General features: G+C 45.4%; 1 protein-coding gene across 1 annotated transcript; it reads left to right on the top strand.

The window, feature by feature from the left end:
- Positions 1 to 10,045: 10,045 nt before the first annotated feature.
- On the top strand, positions 10,046 to 24,950 carry LOC135623355 (protein-tyrosine-phosphatase IBR5-like). The gene is made up of 5 exons (XM_065126219.1): positions 10,046 to 10,429; positions 22,565 to 22,664; positions 23,848 to 23,905; positions 23,994 to 24,100; positions 24,379 to 24,950. The coding sequence occupies exons 1-5, from the start codon at positions 10,193 to 10,195 to the stop codon at positions 24,702 to 24,704; spliced, it is 828 nt and encodes a 275-aa protein (XP_064982291.1). The 5' UTR covers positions 10,046 to 10,192; the 3' UTR covers positions 24,705 to 24,950.
- Positions 24,951 to 25,216: the final 266 nt, after the last annotated feature.

Raw genomic sequence — 25,216 nt, 5'->3', positions numbered from 1 at the left:
GCTAAGCTGGCCTCAAAGTCTGCCCCCGAAGTCGGGCCCGAGGTCGAGGAGTTACCCGCTCGCATTATCGAAATCGCGGCCACAGCTACAAGTAGTGCGTCCACCACCTGGGTACAAGAGCTGCTACGCTTCAAGCGGGATGGAGTTCTCCCGCCCGACGAAGCATCAGTTTGGCGCCTACGTCGCACCCATGCATGGTATACCGAGGTGGATGGACGGCTCTACAAGCGGTCTTTTTCGTACCCCCTCCTACGATGCTTAGAGCCCGACGAAGCTAAGACCATCTTGGCAGAGATACATGAAGGAGTCTGCGGAGAACACATCGGCGGACGGACCCTAGCGCATAAAGTACTTCGCCAAGGCTACTACTGGGCGACCATGTGTCGGGACGCGAGAACGCATGTGCAACGATGTACCTCATGTCAAGAACACGCCCGCACGCCCCGGCTGCCCGCCGTCCCGCTAACTCCCATCGACTGCGTGTGGCCGTTTGCCCAATGGGGTTTAGACCTTCTCGGACCCTTCCCCCCAGCCTAAGGACAGCGGAGGTACATCGTCGTCGGCGTAGATTACTTCACAAAATGGGTCGAGGTCGAACCGTTGGCGACGATTACGGAACAGCAAATAGAGAAGTTCGTATGGAAGAATTTGATTACCCGGTTCGGCCTCCCAAAAACCATCATCACGGATAATGGGCCCCAATTCGCCAATCAGAGATTTCGAGAGTTCTGCAAAAACCACGGAATCCGCCTGAAGTACAGCTCGGTCGCTCATCCCCAGACAAACGGGCTGACAGAGCTGACCAACCGATCCATCCTAGATGGGCTCAAAAGAAAAGTATCCATGGCTCGGACGGCTTGGACGAACAAACTCCCGAGCGTGCTATGGGCGCTACGCACCACTCCGAAAACCGCAACTGGGGAGTCCCTCTACAGCCTCGCGTTCGGAACTGAAGCTGTCCTCCCCCCCGAGGTAGCCATCGCCACCCTCCGGACAAAGAGCTGTGACGAGGAAGCCTCAGACGAAGGACTTCGAGCCGCCCTCGACCTGCTGGAAGAGCGGCGTGCCGACGCGCACGTAAGAGCCCTTTCTTATAAGAGAGCAGTTGCAAGGGTTTACAACCGAAAGGTGTGACCCCGACCCATCAAACTAGGCGACCTGGTCCTGCGGAGGACCGAGGTCAGCAGCCCGACCCGAGCAAAAGGCAAGTTGACCCCTAGTTGGGAAGGTCCCTACCGGGTGACCGATGTCATTGGAGCCGGCGCGTTCCGACTAAGCACGATGATGGGCCATTCCCTGCCAAGGACTTGGAACATCCAAAATCTCAAAAAGTTCTTTCCATGAGTAAAGACTCGTCACAAGAACCGTACGAAGGCACAGACGACCAACCGAGAAGAAGAAGAAGATCACGTTTATTCAAAAACAAGGAGGGTGTTACAAAGATAAAGCAAAAAGTACAAGGGACGTTAATCCCCTGAGGCGTCTGGGCTGTCGTCAAAAGGAACTTCAGCTGGCATGTCGACACCCAGGTCCTCGGGAAAGGAACCAAAGGGGTCCTCCACGACCTCCAAGTCAGGGTGGCGCGCCTTAAAACGGGCAAGGGCAACCCGATACCCGTACTCGTATGAGACCCGCCCGATCCGAACAAGACCCAGCTGAAAACCCGAGGAACCCTTGTAGTCCTCGATCAGCTTCTTGTCCTTCTCCGGCCTTTGGCGGATCTCAGCCTCCAAGGCCTCGGAGGCCCCTCGCGCCTCGGCTCGTGACTCCTCAAGGCGCCGGATCAGCTCAAGAGAGTCCGCCCTCGCCGAGCGACCCTCAGCCATCGATGCCCTCAAGTGAGTCTGGAGCCCCGCATTACGCTCCTCAGACGCCTCCAGCCGCGCCTGCGATTCCACAAGCCGCTCTGCAGACGCCTAGAGCATAGATCTAAGTCGAGCCACCTCTGCCTCCAAGTCGGAGGCGCGCTGCTCGACCGCCGCGACCGCCTCAGGACCTGCTCCGGCCCGAGCCTCGTCCGCTTGCCTTCGGAGCTCGGCGTTACGGCTGCTTAGGGCGGCGATGATTCACCCTCGTCTCGAACACGGTCCATCAAAGCAGCGGCATAATGGTTGCCCTAAAGAAATGGGGTGGTCAAGGTCAAAGCCAAGTCCGTCCAAAAAACAGGTAAACGGGGGGACGAAACGACGCTTACCCATAACAGTGACTTAGCAGACTTGCTAAGCAAAGCGTCGGAAGGAAGGGAGTACAGATCCCGAGCTATGTCGGGATGAAGCCCCCCTCGGACAAACCTGGCCGCACTGTCCCCATCGGCCCACACCCGGGCGCCACGGGTGAGACCGTCCCACCGGGCCACCAGCGCGTCGGTGGCCGCACCACGCGGGAGAGCGGCCACCTCCCTCGCCAAGTAAGGCTCATCCTCCCTCAGCGGAAGACAAAGGAGCTCATGGACGGAAGGCTGGCGAGGCGCTCCCGCCGCCGCGCTCCCGCTCGTGCCAGTCTCGCCTCCCCCGAGGCCCCCTCCGGCGCCTTCCCCCACCGGCGCCACGGCTGCTCCCACCACCGGAGCTGCGACCACTTCAAGACCTTCGCTCGACGGCGCCCTCGCCCTCTTCCGAGACCGGCCGGCCTCGACGTCCACCAGGGCATCCCTCGTACCCACCTTTGTGACGGAAGGCGAACGACCCGACGTGGGCGAGTGTTAGAACCCTTGCAGATTCTAAACTTGGGGTTGATCTCTTTAGGGGATCGGCCTCCTTGGAACTCTATAGGGGTTCCTCCCTCCAAGTTGCTGCTCAAAGGCTGCAGAAAAGATTCATCTATTGCTTATGAAAAGAGAAGGAATACATGGCTATTTATAGGGCTTCTAAACCCTAACTCCTAATAGGACTCCTACTTAAGACTCTTACTTCTAACCAACTCCTAATAGGACTCCTAGTCAAGACTCCTATTCCCTTACAACTCCTAATTCTTCTCTAAGAAAACACCTCCTACATGAATGCCCATCTCAATTAGGACTCTCCTAGCTAGAGTCCTAACAGAATGTCCCTCTCAATTAGGACTCTCCTAGCTAGAGTCCTAACAGTTTTACATGGATGTCCCTCTCAATTAGGACTCTCCTAGCTAGAGTCCTAACAGTTTTACATGAATGTCCCTCTCAATTAGGACTCTCCAAGCTAGAGTCCTAACAGTTTTACATGAATGTCCCTCTCAATTAGGACTCTCCAAGCTAGAGTCCTAACACCAAGGTCTTCCCCCCACGCAGGGCCTCGAGAAGCACCATCTCTGCTAAGAAAGGTCAGAACGACTGCCGGTTAAGCAAAAAACCCACAAGGAAAAGAGAGAAAACCCCTAAAAAACCGCCCCTCGGAGAGTACCTAGAGGTACCGGCCTAAGCCCCGCCTCCACCAACCACCGCTCAGACATACTCCGGATGGCTCGGGAGGCCGGGAGGATCTCTCTAAGCCTCAAAAGCCCTCGGCGCTCCTCGTCGTCCAAGACCGGGGCGGTGTTGTCAATCACACGCACCCCCCAGCGGACACCGAACCCCTAGTCTTCCGAGCGGCTGACAAAAAAGAAGCACTCCTTCCACCCCTTGTTGCTGGAAGGGGCCCCACTCACCCTGAAGCCCGCTCGAGCAGACAGATAGTAGCCCCCCGACCCTTTAGAAAGACGAAAACAGGAGAAGAAGAGGGCACGGGTCGGGGCTATGTTGGCATAGTGGCACTCCCCCAAAAACGCCACCAAATAGCGCCATGAGTTCGGCGCCACTTGAGACGGGGAGATACGCCACCAAGAAAGACAGGAGACTATTACAGGGTGTAGGGGGAGGCGTAGCCCGGCATCGAAGGCGTCGAGGGTAAGGGCGAAGCCCCTAGGAATCGGGTCGTATGCTCGCTGGCCAGGCTCAGGAGCGAGAAGGACGAACTCCTCTGGGATGCCATAGCGATCCCGGAGGAGGCTCAACGACGACTCACCCACAATGGAGTCGTGGTCGTGAGGCCACATCAAGGCCTCAAGGGCCCGGGCCGCCTTCTCGTCCGATGACGAGGTGGAATTCGACGAAGTCGCCGTTCCCCCGGCTTTCGACGAAGGAGAGGATGAACGGGAAGAAGGGGACACCATTCTTACTGACCTTTGGTGAGAAAAGGAGCGATTAGCACGAGCAAGACAAGGAAGTGCAAAGCAGTCCGAAGCAAAAGATGGGAAAGGATCCTTTCCCCCAGCGGCTAGCCTCACGCCACTTATAGGCAGGCCGCGTCCCGCCAAAGCGGTAACACTTCCTCTCCCGATGTTCGCTACGGAGGCGGAAAGCGTCACCTCGCCATAAATACCACCTGACATGGCAGATAGCTGCAGCGTGGCGCAAATGCGAAGGCGTTAATCATATCGGCCTCGGAAACACTAATTGAATCAACCTTAAAAAATGCGAAGCACGCCCGCTTTAAAAACTCTAATTATACCGACCTCGAGACCCGGCGACCCCCGAAAAAGGCGGCCCCTTGACCTTCCCCATGGAAAAGCGAGCCTGGCCGCTCGCGCACACTTAAACAAACAACCGCCGATCAAGACAAAGTAATCCACAAGGCTCTTCAAGCGCGGTCAGCCCGCCCATGCCTTACTCCTCGGTCGCGTAATGCCCGAGGCACATCACTGCGGTCTGCCCGCCTGGGCCTTCCTCCTCGGTCGCGTAATGCCCGAGGCACTTCAGCGCGGTCTGCTCGCCTGGGTCACACTCCTCGGTCGTGTAATGCCCGAGGCACATCAGTGCGGTCTGCCCGCCTAGGTTCACGCTCCTCGGTCGCGTAATGCCCGAGGCACATCAGCGCGGTCTGCCCGCCTGGGCCTTGCTCCTCGGTCGCGTAATGCCCGAGGCACTTCAGCGCGGTCTGCCCGCTTGGGTCACACTCCTTGGTCGCGTAATGCCCGAGGCACTTCAGTGCGGTATGCCCGCTTGGGTCACACTCCTCGGTCGCGTAATGCCCGAGGCACATCAACGCGGTCTGCCTGCCTGGGTCACGCTCCTCGGTCGCGTAATGCCCGAGGCACATCAGCGCGGTCTGCCCGCCTGGGCCTTGCTCCTCGGTCGCATAATGCCCGAGGCACTTCAGCACGGTCAGCCCGCCCCTGCCACGATCCTCGGCCGCGTAATGCCCGAGATCCCGCCTGCATAAAAGGAGCTCGACATCATGTCGCCCTTATGAGCTCGACCTCAGCTCGCCTGCGATCACTTCAGCACCAAGGGACGCAGCTATGCCACGGGCTCCCTCCCCCGCCTGTCACAACCGACGCATAGCTTCTTTGGGGGGGGGGGGGGAATATGATAGGGGAAATAATGGCGACATGATGTGCCAGGACAACGGTCCCACCTGGACCCCACATTGCCCGATGAGGAAGGCAGTGACGCTGACTTGACCCACGCTGACGACACCCACTGGCGAGCAGCGACTTCCATCCCCGCACGCCCGTCCACAGGGAGACAAGACAACTACCGACCCCCACCCATACCCTGTGGCGATCCGGTCCCCCACGCAACGCCAAAGACCGTGTCAGACGCCATCAGAGGTACGACCCCGCTCATACGAACAACCACATCAGGTAACATCAAACCTCGTCTATAAATACCCCTGAGCTCTAAGCAAAGAGGGGGGAACTCACTTAGACACAAAACACTCAAAGGCTCTTCTTCTGCCTCGTCCACAATCCCCTCCAGACCTTCCACTAACTTGATCGTCGGAGGGGTCGGGCCGAGCTCCCGACCCGACCTACGTGCAGGTGCCAGACCGGACCACGACGACCAGCCACCGAGAGGCCTCGAAGGACATCGATCAAGATCCTCGACATCCGGACCCCCGAACCGAGCCGCGTCGGCCCCAAGGCCACGGCTTAAATAGTTGCCCCCCGCAACATTAACAATGCCTTTTTACAGGGGACACTTACTGAAGATGTCTTTATGCAGCAACCTCCTGGTTTCGTTCATCCTCAATATTCGAGGCATGTCTGTAAACTTCAAAAAGCTATTTATGGACTTCGTCAAGCTCCAAGGGCTTGGTATAACGAGCTTGGATCGTTTTTGACCTCAATTGGCTTCATCAATTCCAAGTCTGATACCTCGTTATTCATTTGCCAACATAATGAAAGCATAATATATCTTTTAGTATATGTGGATGATATTATTGTCATGGGAAATGATCCTTTGAAGACTCAGGCATTTCTAAAGCACTTGGCCGATCGATTCTCCCTCAAAGATCTAGGAACTTTAAGCTACTTTTTGGGAGTGGAAGCAACATTTACACCTTCAGGTCTCTTCCTATCACAAAGAAAGTATATTCAAGATTTATTATCAAAGACAAACATGTAGGATGCGAAAGAGGTTACAACTTCTCTCTATACTAGTGAGTCACTTAAATTATGTGATGGAAGTCCTACTACAGATTCGACTCAATATCGACAAGTCCTTGGCTCCTTACAGTACTTGGCTCTCACCCGTCCAGATATTTCATTTGCCGTCAATAAATTATTACAATTCATGCATCGACCATCTACTATGCATTAGTCTGCGGTCAAACGAATTTTGCGGTATCTTAAAGGGACACTTAATCATGGCATTTTTCTTCGCAAAAATACTTCACTCCATCTCCATGCTTTTGCTGATGCTGATTGGGCAGGGAACTTTGATGATAGAACTTCTACGTCCGGTACATTGTTTTCCTTGGAGTTACTCCAATCAGTTGGAGTTCAAAAAAACAAAAGACGGTTGCACGATCTACAACTGAAGTTGAATATCGTGCCATCGCCACCGCCGCTGCTGAACTCAATTGGGTCACAAATCTGCTCAAGGAACTTAACGTCAACTCCACAGTTATTCCTACAATATATTATGATAATATTGGAGCTACCTACTTATGTGCTAATCCAGTGTTCCATTCCCGCATGAAACACATAGCCATTGACTTCCACTTCATGCGAGATCAAGTTGTCAGACATCAACTCCGTGTTTCTCACGTACATATAGCTGATCAACTAGCAGACTCACTCACAAAGCCTCTCGCTCGTAAATTTTTTTTATCTCATCGGTCCAAGATCGGCATCCTTGATGGAAGCTCAATCTTGTGGGGGCATGATAAGTAGATAAGATTTCCTCAAGACAGTTGAGGAAATCTCTAAGTAGTTGAGAAAAATCCTCTATGCTGAATGTGTATAACCTCCCTGCTGAGTGTGTATAAATAGTTATCAAGAGCTCACTATCAAAATGAACTAGACAATTACATCTTATACATTTCATAATTTCTTCTACAACTTTCTATATTCTTCGTTTAATTTTCATCATGGTATCAGAGCAGTGAGAAAAGCGAAGTTTTGCTCTTACCTTTGGCCAACAACCATCTTCGGCCAGCGACAAACGCCGTTGCAGCCACATTCCTAAGAGGCTTCATGGCCAATCCTCATCTTCCTCACCGCGGTAGCCTTCGCTGATCTGCCAACAGTCAGAGGATTTAAGGAGAACGAAGGGCGGACTTAAGGAAAACGAAGGGAATGCCTATGCCCTCACAGCAACAGCAATCGCAACAATAGTAGCGATCTGCTCTTGCCCTACTCACGAAGTCTCTCGATTGTAAACCATTCTTTGCATCGATCCAAGATTTGTATCCTTGAGCACCATTTTGCGGGGGCATGATAGAAGATAAGATTTCCCCAACTATATGAGAAAATATCTCTATTCTATTGAGGAAAATCCTCTATTCTGTTGAGAAAAATTCATTCTCCTAATCTGTATAAATAGGAGAGGGAACATGTTAATGTATCGAAGCATTTTTCATTTCTTCAATAAAGCTTCTTCACTTCTTCAATAAAGTTTTTTCAGTAATTGTTCTTATCTTCTATTCTTTTCATCAAAACTTGCATGGGAAGCTATGCTTTCTTTAACAAGGTTGGCTAATACGCCATTTGTGTGTCTATTGACTTCCTCCTGCACGAATGCTCGTGAAGTGGATGGAATCTGCGAGACCTCCGTAGACGAATGTCGTGAAATTTAGGAATGGCCTTGGAATCCTCTTGGGAGTGTTTTTGCATTGGGAGGACTGTTCATCATCTACTTTGCAACCATAACAGAAGAGCTATTAATACACAAAATAATAATAATAATAATAATATTATTATTATTATTATAAAGAAAAGAAAAAAGATAACAACCCAAACAACAACCATAAACCAAAAAAAAAAAAAAAAAAAAAAAATATATATATATATATATATATATATATATATATATATATATATAGCAACTCATTTCCGATAATCTGAAACGTCTTCAAGATTCCTCAGAGAAAGGGAAATATGAGCCCTCCCTTTTTACCAAATAATTAATTTAGACAACTTCTTAGCTAATCCATATGAAATGAAATCATGATAAATGCACTATATGATCAACACATCAAATAGTAATTTTAGAAATGTTAAGCACCAATGTCCTAAAGCAACTAAGGTGTTAAGCGCTTGCCTAGGCACTCGTCCCAACGAAATGAAATGGTCTAAAATAATAAAATCTTAAAAATATATTATAATTGACAAATATAATATTAAATTGAAAAGATATAAAATGTCAAGTTATATTATCCATCTTGTAAAAATATCAAATGACTCAAAATAATAGAGTTTTATATCAAATTCAATCGTTATCATAATCAATATTATCATTCTCAAACTTATCATTATCTTTCTCTTACTCTTATTCATATTCATCAAAATAGATTTCTTTTTCTTTAACAAATGCAGGAGTGAACTTTTGCAATCAAATTTGCTGTCAAATGACTTTTGCACTCAATTTTACACTTAATTTTTCCAATATCAAGCTATCATCTTTTAAGTACAAACTCATCTTAAACCTATTTCACCACCAACCATTTATTCGATGTCCTATAACGAGATTAGATCAATATTATTTCATAAATCATAATAAAATTTCAATGCTTGATTATATTTTATATAAATTATTATTATTTTTTATTTTGTGTGGATCTATCAAAGTTATATAAATTAAAAATATATTGACATATCTATCCAAAAAAATAGATTAATTAAAATAATAATTATTTTTATATGCTTACAAACACTCTAGTTTTTCTCACGAGCCATGTCACTATAAATCAAACTAAGAATTTTGGTAAAATTTTCAAATAAACTCCATCAATTCAACTACCAAATTAATATTATCGTTAACAATAATATGCTAGAACTCAGTAATTGTTTTCAGATTTTAATTATGATCTTCATACAGCAAAACTAGTCGAATTAAGAAAATAGAATAGACACAAAAGAAGAGGACAAGAAAAAAAAGAAGAAAGAAATAAAATTAAGATTAAAAATCAAGAACTTAGCAATCGGAATGATTACCATGGTTAATCCCATATTTGTTTCAACACTCTAGTTCTGCGATCCTCTAATTATGGTGAGCCGGACATGGATTCTCAAGCATAGCAAGGTACCAAACCAACCATCTTTAAGGCAATCACGTGATCAATAGATTTCTCCAAGAAATGATTCGGTGGAACAACATATAAATAACAAGCAGCTTGTTGACCTTAATTATACGACGGCTTTAAAACCCAACCGATTTCGATTGTTCATCCATCCATGTCACGAGAATCCAGATGGGTTCAAATTTGTAGGATCCCTGAACAGCTAAGAATGATTAATTAACTCCAATGAGGACGAAATTGTGGTGTTTCATTCATCATCATCATCATCATCATCATCATCATCCAGATAGATGCTCATTGATTTATTTGCCATCTCAGATCTAGGATTTCTATTTTTTTAATGCTTTTAAGAAAGCGAAAAAGGCCTCGTAATTTTTCACCGCGTGTATGTGATTTGAAGTACACATGGGTATGTGATTTGAAGTACACATGGATGCTCAGACAGTGGGGGTAAAAGGTAAAAAGTAAAAAAAGGGGGACACAGCTTGCGACGCACCACCCAGTCAAAATCTTTAGGTAGATCCATGAACGTTCTGGTTGTCTCGTTTCCCCCCCCCCCCCCCCCCCCCTCTCTCTCTCTCTCTCTCTCTCTCGTTTTCGCTTCCCGAGTCCGTCGAGCGATTCTTCAAGGAAAGAAGGGACTTTTTGTTGGTAATATCCTTTTGTTGGGTGCCGATCGGGGTTCGGGGATCGGGAATCAAGACCGTCGTGCGATGAGGAAGAGGGAGAGGGAGAACCCCTGCGACGTTTGCGGGCATTACCACAAGTACGAGGAGGGCGAGGTCTGCGGGGTGTGCGGCCACCGGGTTGCTGCCGCGTTGGCGCGGCCGATCCAGCAGAGCAGCGCTTTCCCTTCAGAGATCGTCAAGGATTTCCTCTACCTCGGCAGCTACGACAACGCCTCCCGGAGGGAGATCCTCAAAACCCTCGGCATCACTCATGTTCTCAACGTGAGTTTACCGCCCCTTGCCTATTTGTGATTTGTCTGTTTACTGCTTTTTGGATGGTCTGTGGCTGCCTTTGATGTTGGTTACATCTAGCGAAGGGGATCTCAGGCTTGATTGCCGCATAGCATAGCGGTGGCAATCCGCAGCACCTATAGTCACTGATGGATAAATAAGTAGTGATGTGCATGAAATCTTTGCTTCAAATTAACTAATTGCTTTCTCCTTAATGTTTCTAGTCAAAGGATTATGACCTCAGTATTTTATTTTGGTGGACAGGACTAAGAACGACGCACAAAATGATATAATTTAGAATACTGTATAGTTCACAGCTCACGCAGAACTTCCATTTCTTCTCGCCCATCAATATCTGCAGAACCTTTTCCTTTTCTTAGGAGATAGATCTCTGAAACAAAAGAATGTCGATTTAATGGGTAAGGCTCTCATCAATGCAGAGTTTAGGTGGGTCAATGCGCACAGTATTTTATTACCCCTACAAGTAAGGAGGTTCTTTATCACTTGAATTGCGAATAAACAATTTTACTATGACACCAAGGTCCACTGTCTGTACTGTCATTGGAAACTAAATGATTTAAATAAAGTAGGATTAAGATCAAATATGATGTAAGTTTAATAATATTAAGAGGAATGGTACGTGTAGTTAAGATGAAATGACAAAGTTCTCATAAGAATCTTGAATCTATTATTTAATAAGAACGAGAAATTGAAGAAGATATTCTTCGTAGAGTAAAAATTGAGTGATTAAAGTGAAGAGGAATATCAAAAGGTTTTTATGACCATTTAGTATTTTTAGATTGAAAAAAATATGATAATTGTCAGAATAGTCATTCTTTATGGTCAAATCGTTACAAGGTTAAGAAATCACATGGTCAAGAAACTAGTGCAACTAAGAATGTTGAATCAATGTGTAAAAAAGTAATATTTTTGTTTATAAATAATTAGGTGTGGTCCTTATAGAGGAGAAAAATGGGGGGAGAATCAGGAGAGATGGTATCAACATATACAAAGAATTGATATAAATGTTGTTCTTAAACAAGATGATTTGTTTAGTACTAGTGGTATAAGGAGAGATAGAGAGAAACTAAATGATAGAGAAAGATTTGAATGCTTTTAATATAACTAGAAATGTTGTCTGACATAAAGCTCATTGACATGAAAATATTAACATAGCTGACCATAAATAGTTAAGACACTACAACCTGTTATGCACAATTGATAATATCATCTCAAAAAAATTAGAACCATTTGGAGAAAAGCAAATGATGATGTTAGAACCCTATCGGATTCTAAGCTTGAGGTTGATCTCTTTAGGAGATCAGCCTCCTTGGAACTCTATAGGGGTTCCTTTCTCCAAGTTGCTGCTTAAAGGCTGCAGAAAAGATTCATCTATTGCCTGTCAAAAGATGATGAATACATGACTATGTATAGGGTTTCTAAACCCCAACTCCTAATAGGACTCCTACTTAAGACTCCTACTTTTAACCAACTCCTAATAAGACTCATACTCTAAGAAGCAACCTCCCAACTAACCCTAACCCTAGCCGGCCTCTTCACCTCTTTAATAGGGGTCGGCTAGGTAGGTTTTACATGAATGCCCATTTCAATAAAATTCAATTAGGACTCTCCTAGCTAGAGTCATAACAGACCCGTCCTCTTCAAATCAGCCTTGTCCTCGAGGCTGACGATCCATGAATTCTGGGAATTTGATATTCAAGTCGTCATAGTTCTCCCAAGTGGCATTTTCTGCTGGTAGGTTCGCTCACTGTATTAGTATTTCAGTAGTGGGTCGTCATCATTGAGTCGCGATCCGTCGATCAATAATGACACTCGGCTAGGTTTGGAGTTCTCTTTGGGTAGTCTTATTTGGTAGATGGCTTTGGGCTATCCCGTTTTGTCCCAGCTTGAGCTTTAAACATGACACGTGGACGACTGGATGAATTCAGGAGCTAGCGGTTAAGTCCAATTTGTATGCCACCGCTCCGATGTGCTCCAAAATTTGGTAGGGTCCATAGAACCGAGGTGAAAGCTTCATAGATGCTTTGGTCTGGATTGATGTTTGCTTGTATGGCTGGAGCCGTAAGAAGACCCAATCTCCTACTGAAAATTCTCTTTCGCCTTTGTGTTGATCATATTGCTATGTCATCCTTGCTTGGGCTGTAGTGAGATTATCTTTTAGTAACTTCAGCATTTTGTCTCTGTCCTGTAGTTCCATGTCTACTTGTTCTACTTTAGAGGTGCCCAACACATATTTTGGGATCACAGGGGGTGGTCGGCCATACATAGCCTCATAGGGAGTATATTTTGTGGATGAATGATAAGTTGTATTATACCACCATTTAGCCCAGGGAAGTCACTTTGTCCATTCTTTTGGCCGGTCACTAGTGAAGCATCTGAGGTATGTCTCTAAGCACCTATTCACCACTTCAGTCTGGCTGTCGGTTTGTGGGTGATATGTCGTACTCCTTTTCAATTTAGTGTCATGCATATGGAATAACTTTGTCCAAAATCTGCTCGTGAAGATGCAAGTAGAATTTGGCACAAGCACAATGCGTCCCTTATAGCGTAATTCTTTTGAGTCCCAACTGTAATGAGCCACGAAACTTGGTGCTTCCTCCCATTTTTTTATGATCTTACTAGTCTTCGGATCTTCCTGCCATTCCCTCTTAATGTCCTCAAGGAAGTCGCTGGTTGAAAGTGAAACGACCGAAAATTCACCTTGCTCGGGTAGCCGCGAAAGCGCATCAGTAACAACATTCTCTTTCCCCTCTTTGTAAGTTATTTCATAATCATATCCAAGAAGATTTGTTACCCATTTTTGCTACTCGAGGGAAGATATCTTCTGCTTCAAGAAATATTTTAAGCTTTTATGGTCGGTCATGATTTGAAAGCATCGCCCGATCAAGTATGGTCTCCACTTGGCCACCACATTGTCACGGACAAACTTTGAAACAGGATGTTTGATGTAATGCTTATATCTGTCCGTGTCTGTTGGCATGTTCATGCCTTATACAGCGTGTAGAGGGGCAGCCGAAGGCTTATAAGTCCCATTTTAGTTGGGTTGGTGGCCTCTTTAGGCTTGTAAATAAAGGTTGTGTCATGTGGACACGTGCGAGAGCTTTTCGGTCTGTAATGGACCATTTTACCCTTTGTTGTGCCACTGTTCAGAGCTTGTAAAGTCTGTTTGTAATTTGCATTGTATATGAAGTGTTTTTCGGACATGTTTGCTTGTGGATCCCGATTGAGGCGTTCTCTTTAACCCGTTCTCTCTTTTGTTGGTCCTAAGGGACAATGGGAGGCTTTGGGGAGGCTGACCTTTGCGGACGGACGCACGAGGGTGCCGCACGACTTAGGCAAAACCAGCTAAGTCCGTGTCATATGGTATCAGAGCCGGGACAAGCACTCATAGAAACACTTGACATGCAAACGTGGGGGACCTAGCGGGGTTGCGTTGAGGGCAGTCAGCACACGCGCGACCGTTTGAGGGAAAACGCGCATGGAGATGTAGGGAAAAGAGTCGCTCAGAGGAGCGGGCATCTGAGATTGGCATTCAGAGGAATGGCCAACCCTTCGCGCAAGAGGCACCACGAGAACAGGCAAGCTTGGAAGAATTTGGAGCGCACAAAGGTTGGGATGGCTGAGTTTGAGCTACAGCTCAACGTTGACAACTATACTTGATGGTGCTCTAGGCAAGCGAGGCGCTTGGCAAGAATGAGACAATGTAAGGTGGAATGAGTTGCTCAACGACCAAAAGAGTTATACAAAGCTCACAGAGGTGAGGGGAATTGCTAACTCGAAGAATTTGGTACTCATGGATGGGCTTGTATGCGGACGATGGAATGTTCGTGGCCATCCCAAGGCGACCGAAACTCGGCGCCATGGAGCATTAAAACTTTCTCTTCGGCATGTGAAGGATACGTCCGTCGGAGGCTGAAGTGTGCAACGAGTTCAGCATGTTGCTAGGCCTTGAGGGGTGCAGCGGGGGCTGTATTGACATGAAGTCGCAATCTAGCAAGTGCATTTGCAGGAGGCAGAACAGTGCACAGTTTGTTCAGCAGTTCGGAGTAGTCCAAGGGGATGGTGGTCTCCAAAACGAAGAGAGATGTTGCTCCAACGGGACAGTTATCCAGGAGGGATAAGTCTCGGCTCTCCAGAGGGAGAATCATGTGACATGGACCTCACATGTTGAGGAGTACCTCAACAAACAACTCCTCCATGAAGCTCGATGGACTGAGCAAGCGGCGAGGAGTCGTCGCATGATCTCGCTTGAGAGAATGCATTGGTGGATGCATTGCGAGATCAAGTGGGGGAGCGACCTAAAGCAACTTATGAAGGTACACTTGGAGTCGATGTGGAGATCGGACTCAAGGGAGGGCTGACCCGTGAAATGGTGGGTGCGAGAGCCACCATCGATTCAATGCAAAAACGAGGAGCGGAGCAACTTGGGTGTAACTTGGCGAAGTACCCAAGCCGCATGAAGGGAGCCAGCATAGAAGTTGGAACATGGAGCAGAGGCACAGTGCTTTTCTTAGACAGAGGTCAAGGACATGAACTCTTGCAGAGGCAAGAGTAGGATCATGTTGTTCCATGGGTCCTTCATTCTGACGGAGCGGACTCATCTTGCATGGTGCCAAAGGCGAAGGGAGCTTCGGGTCACATGCACCTTATCTCGGAGAAGCATTTGATGGAGGAACTAAGGCGACTCAATTTGCGGAGGCGAAGTTGGGTTCAGAAGGCCTTAGCACGGGGCAAGAGGACGCAGAGGCGGATACTCTTGAAGAATATGCCACAGTGTTGCCATTCGAGTTGCTATGAAGGAAGCGGTGCACAGCGAAGATTGTGCTGGTAGGGGCAGAGGCCCAGGATCCAGACAATGGTGCACAAATTATAGTGAAGTTGGTGGACTTCGGGAGCTACTAGGCGACGGACTGTCCTAGAGCGGTGCTTCATCTAGGTGTGACCCAAGAGTGGGTGGATGAAGGTCGATTGCCAAAGGAGCGAACAAAATCGAAGGTGGAGGAGACCCTGCGATGTATTGGCAGAGGCCACACATGGAGGGTTCACAATTCGAGTTTATTCCACAAGGATCAGAATGCAATGGAGATGTCACCAGGAGGCGACATGGTGCAGCGGATCGTGGTGGAACAGTTCATGGCAATGCGATACACACGACTGAGTCCCGTGAGGGATGAGATCATATGGAGGTATGATCGGGAGCTACTGGGAGCTCCACTTCGGTGAACAACATGACGGTAAGAAGGGCTATGGATTCAAGGAGTGAAGGCCATGTTACCGCAGAGGCGGGTCTTCCGTGCGTGCATTGAATTTTGCTTCGGATGAAAGCCTTGGTCATCAGCATATGGGGGCTGGGTTTCACCAAGGGAAAAGTTCGAATGCAAGTACTAGTGATCGAAGCAGCTGGAGAGTTGGACTGCTCCAGAGCTCACATTCGCTTAAGGGAGCCCGACAAGTCAGGGGACAAGGTCGAGTAAGCGAACGTTGCTACCAAGGAAGCTAAGGAGAACAGAATCGGTGCAAACCCTACAATGTGATGGCAGAGGCCATGCATGGGAGTTGCATTCTGTCTTTCCATCGACCAAACAGACTGCTTGGAGAACACAGAGGTGTTGAAGCAGGAGGTCGAAAGGGGCGAGGAAGCGACGACGAGTCCAGAGGGACTTAGCTACCCAAAATCAAGCATCAGTCAGAATGGAGGTGGACTCAGAGGAGTGCCACGGAGGCATATCTATTGATCGTGAAGAAAAGGGATACAGATGCGAGCAGATGGATAGTAGGGTCATGGGCATAGCAGCGCTATGGTACCGCAGAGGCGGGACTTCCGTGAAAGTCATTAATCCCTTGCTCTCACGGAGGGAGAGCGCTTGGTCGTGAAAGGGGCCGAGGAGGTGGAGCATGCAGAGGCAATCTCCAAGTACCGAGACAAGGCTGAAGGGCAGAGGCCAAGAAACTTCGTAAGACTGGTGTCAACAAGTTTCTCATCAAGATAGCCATAAGTGAAGGACTTCGGGTCATGCAAGAGTGCACGACTAAGGAACGAAGCAGGCAGTACGCGGTGCTGTACCTTTGCTACTCAGTGGAGTAGGCGGCAGGGTTGATGGAGAAGACGGTACAATCCCAGAGGCGACCTCATCTATCAGAGAATTACTCCAAGTTGGGGTGAAAACTTCCCGCATTCCAGAAGTTCGATGGCATTGAGAAGGTGAATCACAGTAGCTAACTCAACGCAAGGAGTGCAAACACTTCAAGTGCTTCAGAAGTGTGAGCAAAGAGCAGGCGAAGGCCAGTAACCAGCTCGATGCATGAAGTACAACCTCGAGGAGGCGGGCGAAGTCAAGTAACCTTTGCCTTCTCAACTCTTAAGAGAATGGGTGAAATCGAGTACCCCAATTCTCTTATCTATCCAGCAGAGGAGCCCTGCACAAGTTCAAAGACCCTTCGAAGATAATGGAAGACAATAGTTGTCAAATCCTCACCGACGGTGATCAGTGCTACTGAGAGTAGATTGTTCGCTTCATTTCCCAACGAAATGCCAATCGAAAGCAGAAGTGATGCGAACCTACTTGGATGTGACAACTAACCGAAAGAAGAGTCAACGAGCAGATTTTGTGGAGGAAGGACCCAAAACTTCATAAGTTTGCGAGGCGATGCTCGTTAAAGCTCCAACAAGCATTCACCCAATTCAAGCAGCATGTGGAAATTTTGAGAGACTGGCGCAGTAAGGATGGTCTTTTCCTTTATTTGGTGGATCCGTAGGAATCAACGAGGATCAATACAACTCAGCCAACCCCACACCAGAGTCAGAGTCATTGGCGAGTTGAAGCAGCATGGCGGATCAAAGGTTCGATTACTCAGAAACAGCAGCGGAGAGCAGCTGGGAGCCAGGAGGCGCATTGCAGCTGGAGCAGAAGATTGAAGACTCAGCAAAGGCGAAGAGTTGCAGTGTTCACAAAGGCTTCGACGAGGACGTCGAAGGGATAAGTGGGGGAGAATGTCACGGACAAACTTTGAAACAGGATGTTTGATGTAATGCTTATATCTGTCCGTGTCTGTTGGCATGTTCATGCCTTGTACAACGTGTAGAGGGGCAGCCGAAGGCTTATAAATCCCATTTTAGTTGGGTTGGTGGCCTCTTTAGGCTTGTAAATAAAGGTTATGTCATGTGGACACGTGCGAGAGCTTTTCGGTCTGTAATGGACCATTTTACCCTTTGTTGTGCCACTGTTCAGAGCTTGTAAAGTCTGTTTGTAATTTGCATTGTATATGAAGTGTTTTTCGGACATGTTTGCTTGTGGATCCCGATTGAGGCGTTCTCTTTAACCCGTTTTCTCTTTTGTTGGTTCTAAGGGACAATGGGAGGCTTCGGGGAGGCTGACCTTTGCGGATGGACGCGCGAGGGTGCTGCACGACTTAGGCAAAACCAGCTAAGTCCGTGTCAACATGCACAATCGCGAGCATCTCCTTATCGTAAATAGTCATCTTGAGATGGGAAGGAGATAATGCCTTACTGATGTAAGTGACGGGGCGGCCATCTTGCATTACTTCAGCACCAATCCCGACTCCGGAGGCATTGACTTCAATAACAAAAGTCTTGCCGAAGTCGGGTAGTGCTAGTACGGGCGTTGTCGTCATTGCGGCTTTAAGTTCGTCGAAGGCGATGGTGGCTTTGCCCGACCATTGGAAAGCATCTTTTTTCAGCAAGGAAGTAAGGGGTGCACCGATCTTTCCATAGTTTTTCACGAACTTGCAGTAGTAGCCTGTTAAACCGAGAAAGCCGCATAACGATTTTATATTTCTCGGGGTCGGCCAGTTCTGCATTGCTTCAATTTTGGAGGGGTCCACTGCCACACCTTCCTCTGATATGATATGCCCAAGATATTCCACCTTATGTTGAAGAAAGTTGCACTTCGATTTTTTGACAAATAGAACATGCTCTCGTAAAATCATCAAAACAAGTCGTAAGTACTGAAAATGACTTTCTAAGAGAAGGGATGTAAATAAGGATATCGTCGAAGAAAACCAGCACAAACTTACAAAGATAATTTCGGAAAATATCATTCATAAGGATCTGGAAGGTGGAGGGAGCATTGGTGAGACCAAATGGCATTACCAAAAATTCGTAGTGATTATTGTGTGTTCGAAAGGCGGTTTTCGGTATGCCTTCTTCGCACACACGTATTTGATGATACTCGGATCGAAGGTCCAGCTTTGTGAAGACTTGTGCTCCCTTTAATTTATCAAGCAATTCATCTACTACTGGAATAGGGTATTTGTCCTTGACAGTTATGCCGTTGAGAGCTCGGTAATCAATGCACATTCGTCATGTTCCGTCCCTCTTTCGTACAAGGAGCACCGGTGAAGAGTAGGGGCTGCAACTTGGCCGAATAACTCATGTTTTGAGCATCTTGTTTACAATCCTTTTTATTTCATCCTTCTGGAGATATGGATACCGATATGACCGAGTATTTGCTGGAGGTTTGCCCGGAAGAATCGATATACAATGATCATACTGACGGGTAGGAGGTAGGTTGCGTGGTTCGTCAAATATATCTGAAAATTCAGCAAGCAAAGGAAGTAGGTTTGGATCTTCAAATTCTGTTGGCTCTCCCTTAGTTTGCTACTCAAGTTGTACCAAAAAGCCGCTGCATGCTTTGTGCAAAACCTTCTTCATTCGTTGTGTGCAAATCATCGTTACGTCGCCCCTACGTTTCCCGTACAGTATCACTTGTTTCCCCTTACTATAAAATTTCATAATTAGTTTCACAAAATTCCAAGAAACATCACATAATGTCGTCAGCCATTTGATGCCAAGCACGGCCTCATAATCATCAAGAGGGAGGAGGAAGAAATATGCAATTATCTCTTGGTCCTGCAGCAATAGTTTCACCCGCGGGCACCTATGATCAGACTTCAAAATTCGTCCGTTGGCGACCTTAACGTCAAACCTGCTGCAATTCTCGATAGGTAAGGCCATCTGGACAGCAACCTTGCTGTTCATAAAATTATTAGTGTTTCTGGTGTTAATAAGAACGGTGATAGGTTGTTGCTTCAGAAGTCCTCCCACTTTTATCGTTTGCGGGTTCGCGTAACTGGCAAGGGCATGCATTGTAATATCAATCGGCTGTTGTTCTTCATCCGCGACCTCTTCCTCATGCTCCTCGATCTCCTCCTCCATGCCTTCAAGAGGTTCAATCAGTAGGAGGTGGCCCCTTTTGCAGCGGTGATCGCGGTTCCACGGCTCGTCGCAATGCCAACAAAGACCCTTTGCTGATCGGTCACGTAGTTCTTCTTTTGTCAAATTTTTTGACAGTGAAGGACGGCTAGGTGCAGAAGGAGGTTTATATGTCGCGGGCCTAGGAGAGGTTCTCATCCTCCGAGTATCTTGGTTGAGCCGTTCTTCATGTATTAGGGCGAAAGAAATCGCAGCTGTCACGGTACGGGGCTACTGTGCCTTAACCTCCCCTTTTATCTCTGGCTTGAGTCCTTCGATGAATGTTCCTAACAATTGACGGTCAGTCCAATCACGAGCAAGGTAGGATAGCTTCTCAAATCTGGTTTGGTACTCTTGAATCGTAGAGGTTTGTCGAATCTTTGCGAGTTGGCCATCGATATTTTCATACTCCGTAGGCCCGAAACGATTCAGCAGTGTGTTTTTAAATAGATTCCACGTCGGAGCCCCATGATTGTATTTCGGCCAATTGTATTATTGAATAGCATCTCCTTCAAGGTGGATGACAACAATTTCCACCATAGCATCATCCGACGTTCGGTAGTAGCGAAAGTAACGTTCTGCGCTCGAAATCAACCTCGTCGGGTCTCCTTCTTCCCATCGCGGGAAGTCCATCCTCATGCGTGATTGAAGCATGTCTGAGGGCTGTCCCTCCTTCTCTGGAGGCCTCTTTGAACTCTCTCCTTGCTGAAATTTGGCTACGCTCGGCGGTAGTCCAATTCTGAATTCTGCAAACAAAGCTCGCAATTTGTCCTCCAAGCGCGATTCAATCCGAGATTCCTATGCTTCAAATTTGGCATCAATTAGATCTTGAGAAGCCATAGCATATGCTTGTAGATCAGAGATGTCCCTGTCTTTTTTCTGTTGACGGGTTAATGGCATGGGGTGGTGGAAGGTTCGGAAAAATTGAGGATCACGGAAAGGTACTACAGCAGATTTTTACGTCTAAAGTGTAGTAGTTTGGACGTAAAAGGTCAGTGGTTTATATTGAGAATTTTTTGACGAAACCAAAGGGAAATCCGCTGTTAGGAAGTGTCAAAGCTGTCGTAAAAATTTCGTAGAGATTTGGACAGAAAAAACGTAATAGTAAGATCAAACAAACTGTATTATGCGGTTGGAATTCTGCAGTGCATCTAGCAGTTTGGACGTAAAAGATCAGTGGTTCATATTGGGAATTTTTTGACGAAACCAAAGGGAAATCCATTGGTAGGAAGTGTCAAAGCTGTCATAAAAATTTCGTAAAGATTTGGACAGAAAAAACACAGTAGCAAGATCAAACAAACTATGCTATGCGGTTGGAATTCTGTAGTGCATCTAGCAGTTTGGACGTAAAATATCAGTGGTTTATATTAGGAATTTTTTGACAAAACCAAAGGGAAATCTGCTGTTAGGAAGTGTCAAAACTGTCATAAAAATTTCGTAGAGATTTGGACAGAAAAAATACAGTTGCAAGATCAAACAAATTGTGCTATGCGGTTGGAATTCTACAGTACATCTTTCGTCGTAGAGATAAAAACTTTGCGACGAAAAGTTTATGCAGCAATATAGGAACGATTTTTTTAGATTTTTGAATAAGGATAACTAAATTGCAGCAGCAGTAAGGTAGGAAACCAGAACCTGTTGCAATTCACGGGGAGATCAGAGGATGATTCGCGGTGGTGGAGATAATTGCGAAATTTGGCGACGATCTTTTAAGCAATTGTGGGAATTGTTTTGGGCTGTCGTGGAGGGTTGATGGATGGCTGTAGAAGGGCAGCGAGACGCCAAGAGCGCTGCTCTAATACCAAGTGTTAGAACCCTAGCGGATTCTAAGCTTGGGGTTGATCTCTTTAAGGGATCGACCTCCTTGGAACTCTATAGGGGTTCCTTCCTCCAAGTTGTTGCTCAAAGACTGCAGAAAAGATTCATCTATTGCTTGTCAAAAGAGAATGAATACATAACTATTTATAGGGCTTCTAAACTCCAACTCCTAATAGGACTCCTACTTTTAACCAACTATTAATAAGACTCCTACTCTAAGAAGCAACCACCCAACTAACCCTAACCTTAGCCGGCCTCTTCACCTCTTTAATAGGGGTCGGCTAGGTAGGTTTTACATGAATGCCCCTTTCAATAAAATTCAATTAGGACTCTCCTAGCTAGAGTCCTAACAGATGATTTTGATAGCATATACTCCAAAACGAAGACTTTGGGGGAGAGAGCCAGCAAGAAAACCTGGGGCCTCTTGTAGAAATCTCAAAGAATATGTGTCTAGTTTGAGAAAAAAACTAAGGTTATACAACTTATTATGTTGAGTAATAAACTTAAATTGTCACATAGGAGGTTGATTTAACTTAAACTGATTAAATAGATTACCTTTTGACTGATTTATAATGGATCAGTTCGACTTAAAAGGCATATATTGAACTATTATAATATTGAGACTAAAGCTTTAGTAGTTGCAATGCTGATGTTAACCAGCTACTGCAGTCACAAATGTTCCTAAACACAATATGCCATGTCACAACTATAGCATGGTGCCTGTTTCTGCAAAACACCCATTGCTGTCATCACACTGGCTGCTTTAATGAACAGTGAACAGAAATAGCCATTTCTTAGTATTATGGTTATGTTGTTATATCTTGAATTATAAGGGCTCTAGTAGGATTTTTCTTTCACAATTTGATTTTTTTTATATATATCAAATATCAAGTTTGACCTTATTGTGCGTTTGAGACATAGAGTTTGTACTGGATTTCAATCTAACCATGTATTTTCCCTACTTCTGCTCCCAAATATTGATGTGTGCTTTAAATATAGATCTTAACCTAAGCGAGTTATCTTACTCTTGAAAATATTCTTTTACCTGATGTCATTGTTGGATTATGAACTTGCAGACAGTACCAACTTGCCAAAATCTATACAAGAACTCCTTTACTTATCATTGCCTCCAAGATAACAAGAGTCTGCAATTTGATGAAGCAAACCAATTTTTAGGTATGGTTTTTGTTTCTTAACATCATTTACATCAATAATTTGGCTACTTGAAATTGTTTTCCTGGATATGAGCTATATTGACATAGAATTGGCAATTTGACATCTTAAAATTGCTGCGCTGCATGTCACTCTATTGTAATTTATATTGAGTCGACAGTTTGATATCCCAGAGAATAGCATATAGTACTGCAGAGATGGTTGGCACAATATACAATTTGCTGATCAGTCTTCAATAAACTTAAATCTCTGCAGCTGAAGAATTGGAGATTAGTTTTCCTTTTATGTTCTTACCTCTTCCAGGATGGATATTCCACTTGAAACTTAGATTTACTGCTCTTCTTTTCTATGTATTAAAACTGAAGAAACATATAATCAGGAGAAATCCTTGCTGAGTTTTGTGTCAAATTTTTGGCAGTTAGTTACAAGACGGTCTAGGACACCAGTCATTCTGCCAAGTGTTACTTGTAAGAACTTCAAAAAGTATGTAAAGCCTATCACATTTTTCAAAATTTAAGGTGTTTGTGTTAGCAATGATCGAGCATCATCATAAGTGAATGTGGAACATAATCAGCTAAGAGGACAACATATTATTAGGCTCTCCTATTGGGTAGAGCTGCCTAGTTCGGACATTACAGCTTCTTGTTATTGTTTTTGCCTATAATTTGGTATACAGAGGAATATGCAAAATACAAATTGAGGTATCGTTAAATTAAAAGGGCAAAATTATACTAGTTGTATGTGACTTCAACGACCAACTCCCATATGGATTTTGCTGTTTCCATGATTGTTTGTATCCTTTGCATAAATTGCAATGCTTTACTCAGACCTTACACTGTGGTTCTATGTTTGATCTGGACCAGTAGATATTGGGTGGCATGTAACAGTCTGATGGCTTGTCAGGTTAGCAATACGGACCACAACATGTGCCTCCCAACTCCATATATACTCAAATATCTAAAAAAGGTTCTACTACCAGACCTGTACCAGATTTTACCTGAAAGGTTTTTATTGTTAGTTGTTTACCTTTACCAGACCCATAGACATTTGCATACCTGAAATCTCAAACTATACCTTACACACATTGTTTAGTTGTTTGATGTATTTCAACCACTTGGATTTTGGCCTTTCCGCCATCCATGTAGGTTTTATTTGCTTTCCATTAAAATTCACTATATACATGCAGAGAAATGTGACAAGGACAAAGCTCGTGTGCTTGTCCACTGTATGTTGGGAAAGAATAGGTTAGTTTGCTTCACGTACATGTTTACATAAAACATTAGATATGGTTATCATGTGTGCACTGTATGAGCCATTGTTTTCTCTTGACAGATCTCCAGCAATTGTGATAGCCTATCTGATGAAATGCAAAGGATGGAGATTTTTACAAAGTTATCAGTGGGTTAAAGATCGTCGACCAATGGTGGAGTTGTCTCCAGGTTCTTGTTTTTCCCTATATGATCATATAAGAATGGAGCTCTTGGAAGTGCAAAACTTGGCATAATTGCATTTATCTTTCTTAGTAATTAGTCTTTTTTCTTTATATATATATGTTCCGGTTTATGCTGGACATTGGAATTCAGAATCTTAAAATGATGGTTCTTCTTTCTTTCACCGAGGATCCGTACGTACATTACCTGTGAATCAGATACAGTTGCAATAACTGGTTGATTTTAAGCTATTTATCTGCGCAACTCAGATCTGTCTTCTCTTGCAGCTATCCATCAGCAATTGCTGGAGTATGAAGGAAAACTTTTTGGATCCAGTGAAGCCATGACTCTGCAGCTCTCCATCAGCCATGACTCTGCAGCCTCTGAATCACTTCCATCTTTTGGGTTTGGATTCCCAAAAGCAGCTGATACATCTTCAGCCCCAATGTTCAATCAGCCAACCTCATCTATCTTGGAACGAACCATTCCAAATGCGTTCGGAAACGATTTTGTCTTTGGAGCAGAAAGAAATATAGAGCAGAGAATGATGGAAACCGGTGCTTTCATCATCATGCCACCCAATGCGAGTGAAACCCTGATGGACAGCTCGTAAAGAATTGGTCCGGCCTGTTCCGCAAAAGGTGAAATCTGCTGCTGAAAAGAATGGAGGTCCACTTTGTATCCATGAGATGGGTGATGTGAATATGGCTTGTCACTCGGGTTTGGCATCACAAAGTGGTCTTTGGGAAACCGTTGTGTTGTAAACTTTTCTTCCACATTTTCTAAGAGAACTGAAGAACGTTATGAACGAATAATTTATTGCTCATACAAATGTCCAACTACACGAGGAATTCTTGCTTGGGCCATGTTTACCACGTGATGTTAGCAACACGCACAGAAGTCTTTACGATGATATGTCTTCGAAAGTGCATCTTTTTACGACTGTTGTTTACGTGTATCTTTTGTCGCCGTTATTAAAATTTATAAAAATAATTAAATTTTTTATTTATAGTATTTATTAAATTTTTTATAAGAATATTTTTTTTTATCATCTCGAATGGTTCAGTAGCATTTTGAGCATATATTTTTATCATCTCAAACGTTGTATTTTATTTATTTATTTTA

This window comes from Musa acuminata, chromosome BXJ2-9 (assembly GCF_036884655.1).
Source record: "Musa acuminata AAA Group cultivar baxijiao chromosome BXJ2-9, Cavendish_Baxijiao_AAA, whole genome shotgun sequence".
In the NCBI taxonomy this organism is placed as follows: Eukaryota; Viridiplantae; Streptophyta; class Magnoliopsida; order Zingiberales; family Musaceae; genus Musa; species Musa acuminata.
The sequence above is the reverse complement of the archived record's forward strand: the minus strand, read 5'-3'. Positions and strand labels throughout refer to the sequence as shown.

Excerpts from the sequence above, each read along its gene's own strand:
- LOC135623355 (XM_065126219.1), top strand. The coding sequence starts at position 10,193 with ATGAGGAAGAGGGAGAGGGAGAACCCCTGCGACGTTTGCGGGCATTAC. Across the intron at positions 10,430-22,564 it reads GCATCACTCATGTTCTCAAC|ACAGTACCAACTTGCCAAAA; the intron begins GTGAGTTTACCG and ends ATGAACTTGCAG. Across the intron at positions 24,101-24,378 it reads AATGGTGGAGTTGTCTCCAG|CTATCCATCAGCAATTGCTG; the intron begins GTTCTTGTTTTT and ends CTTCTCTTGCAG.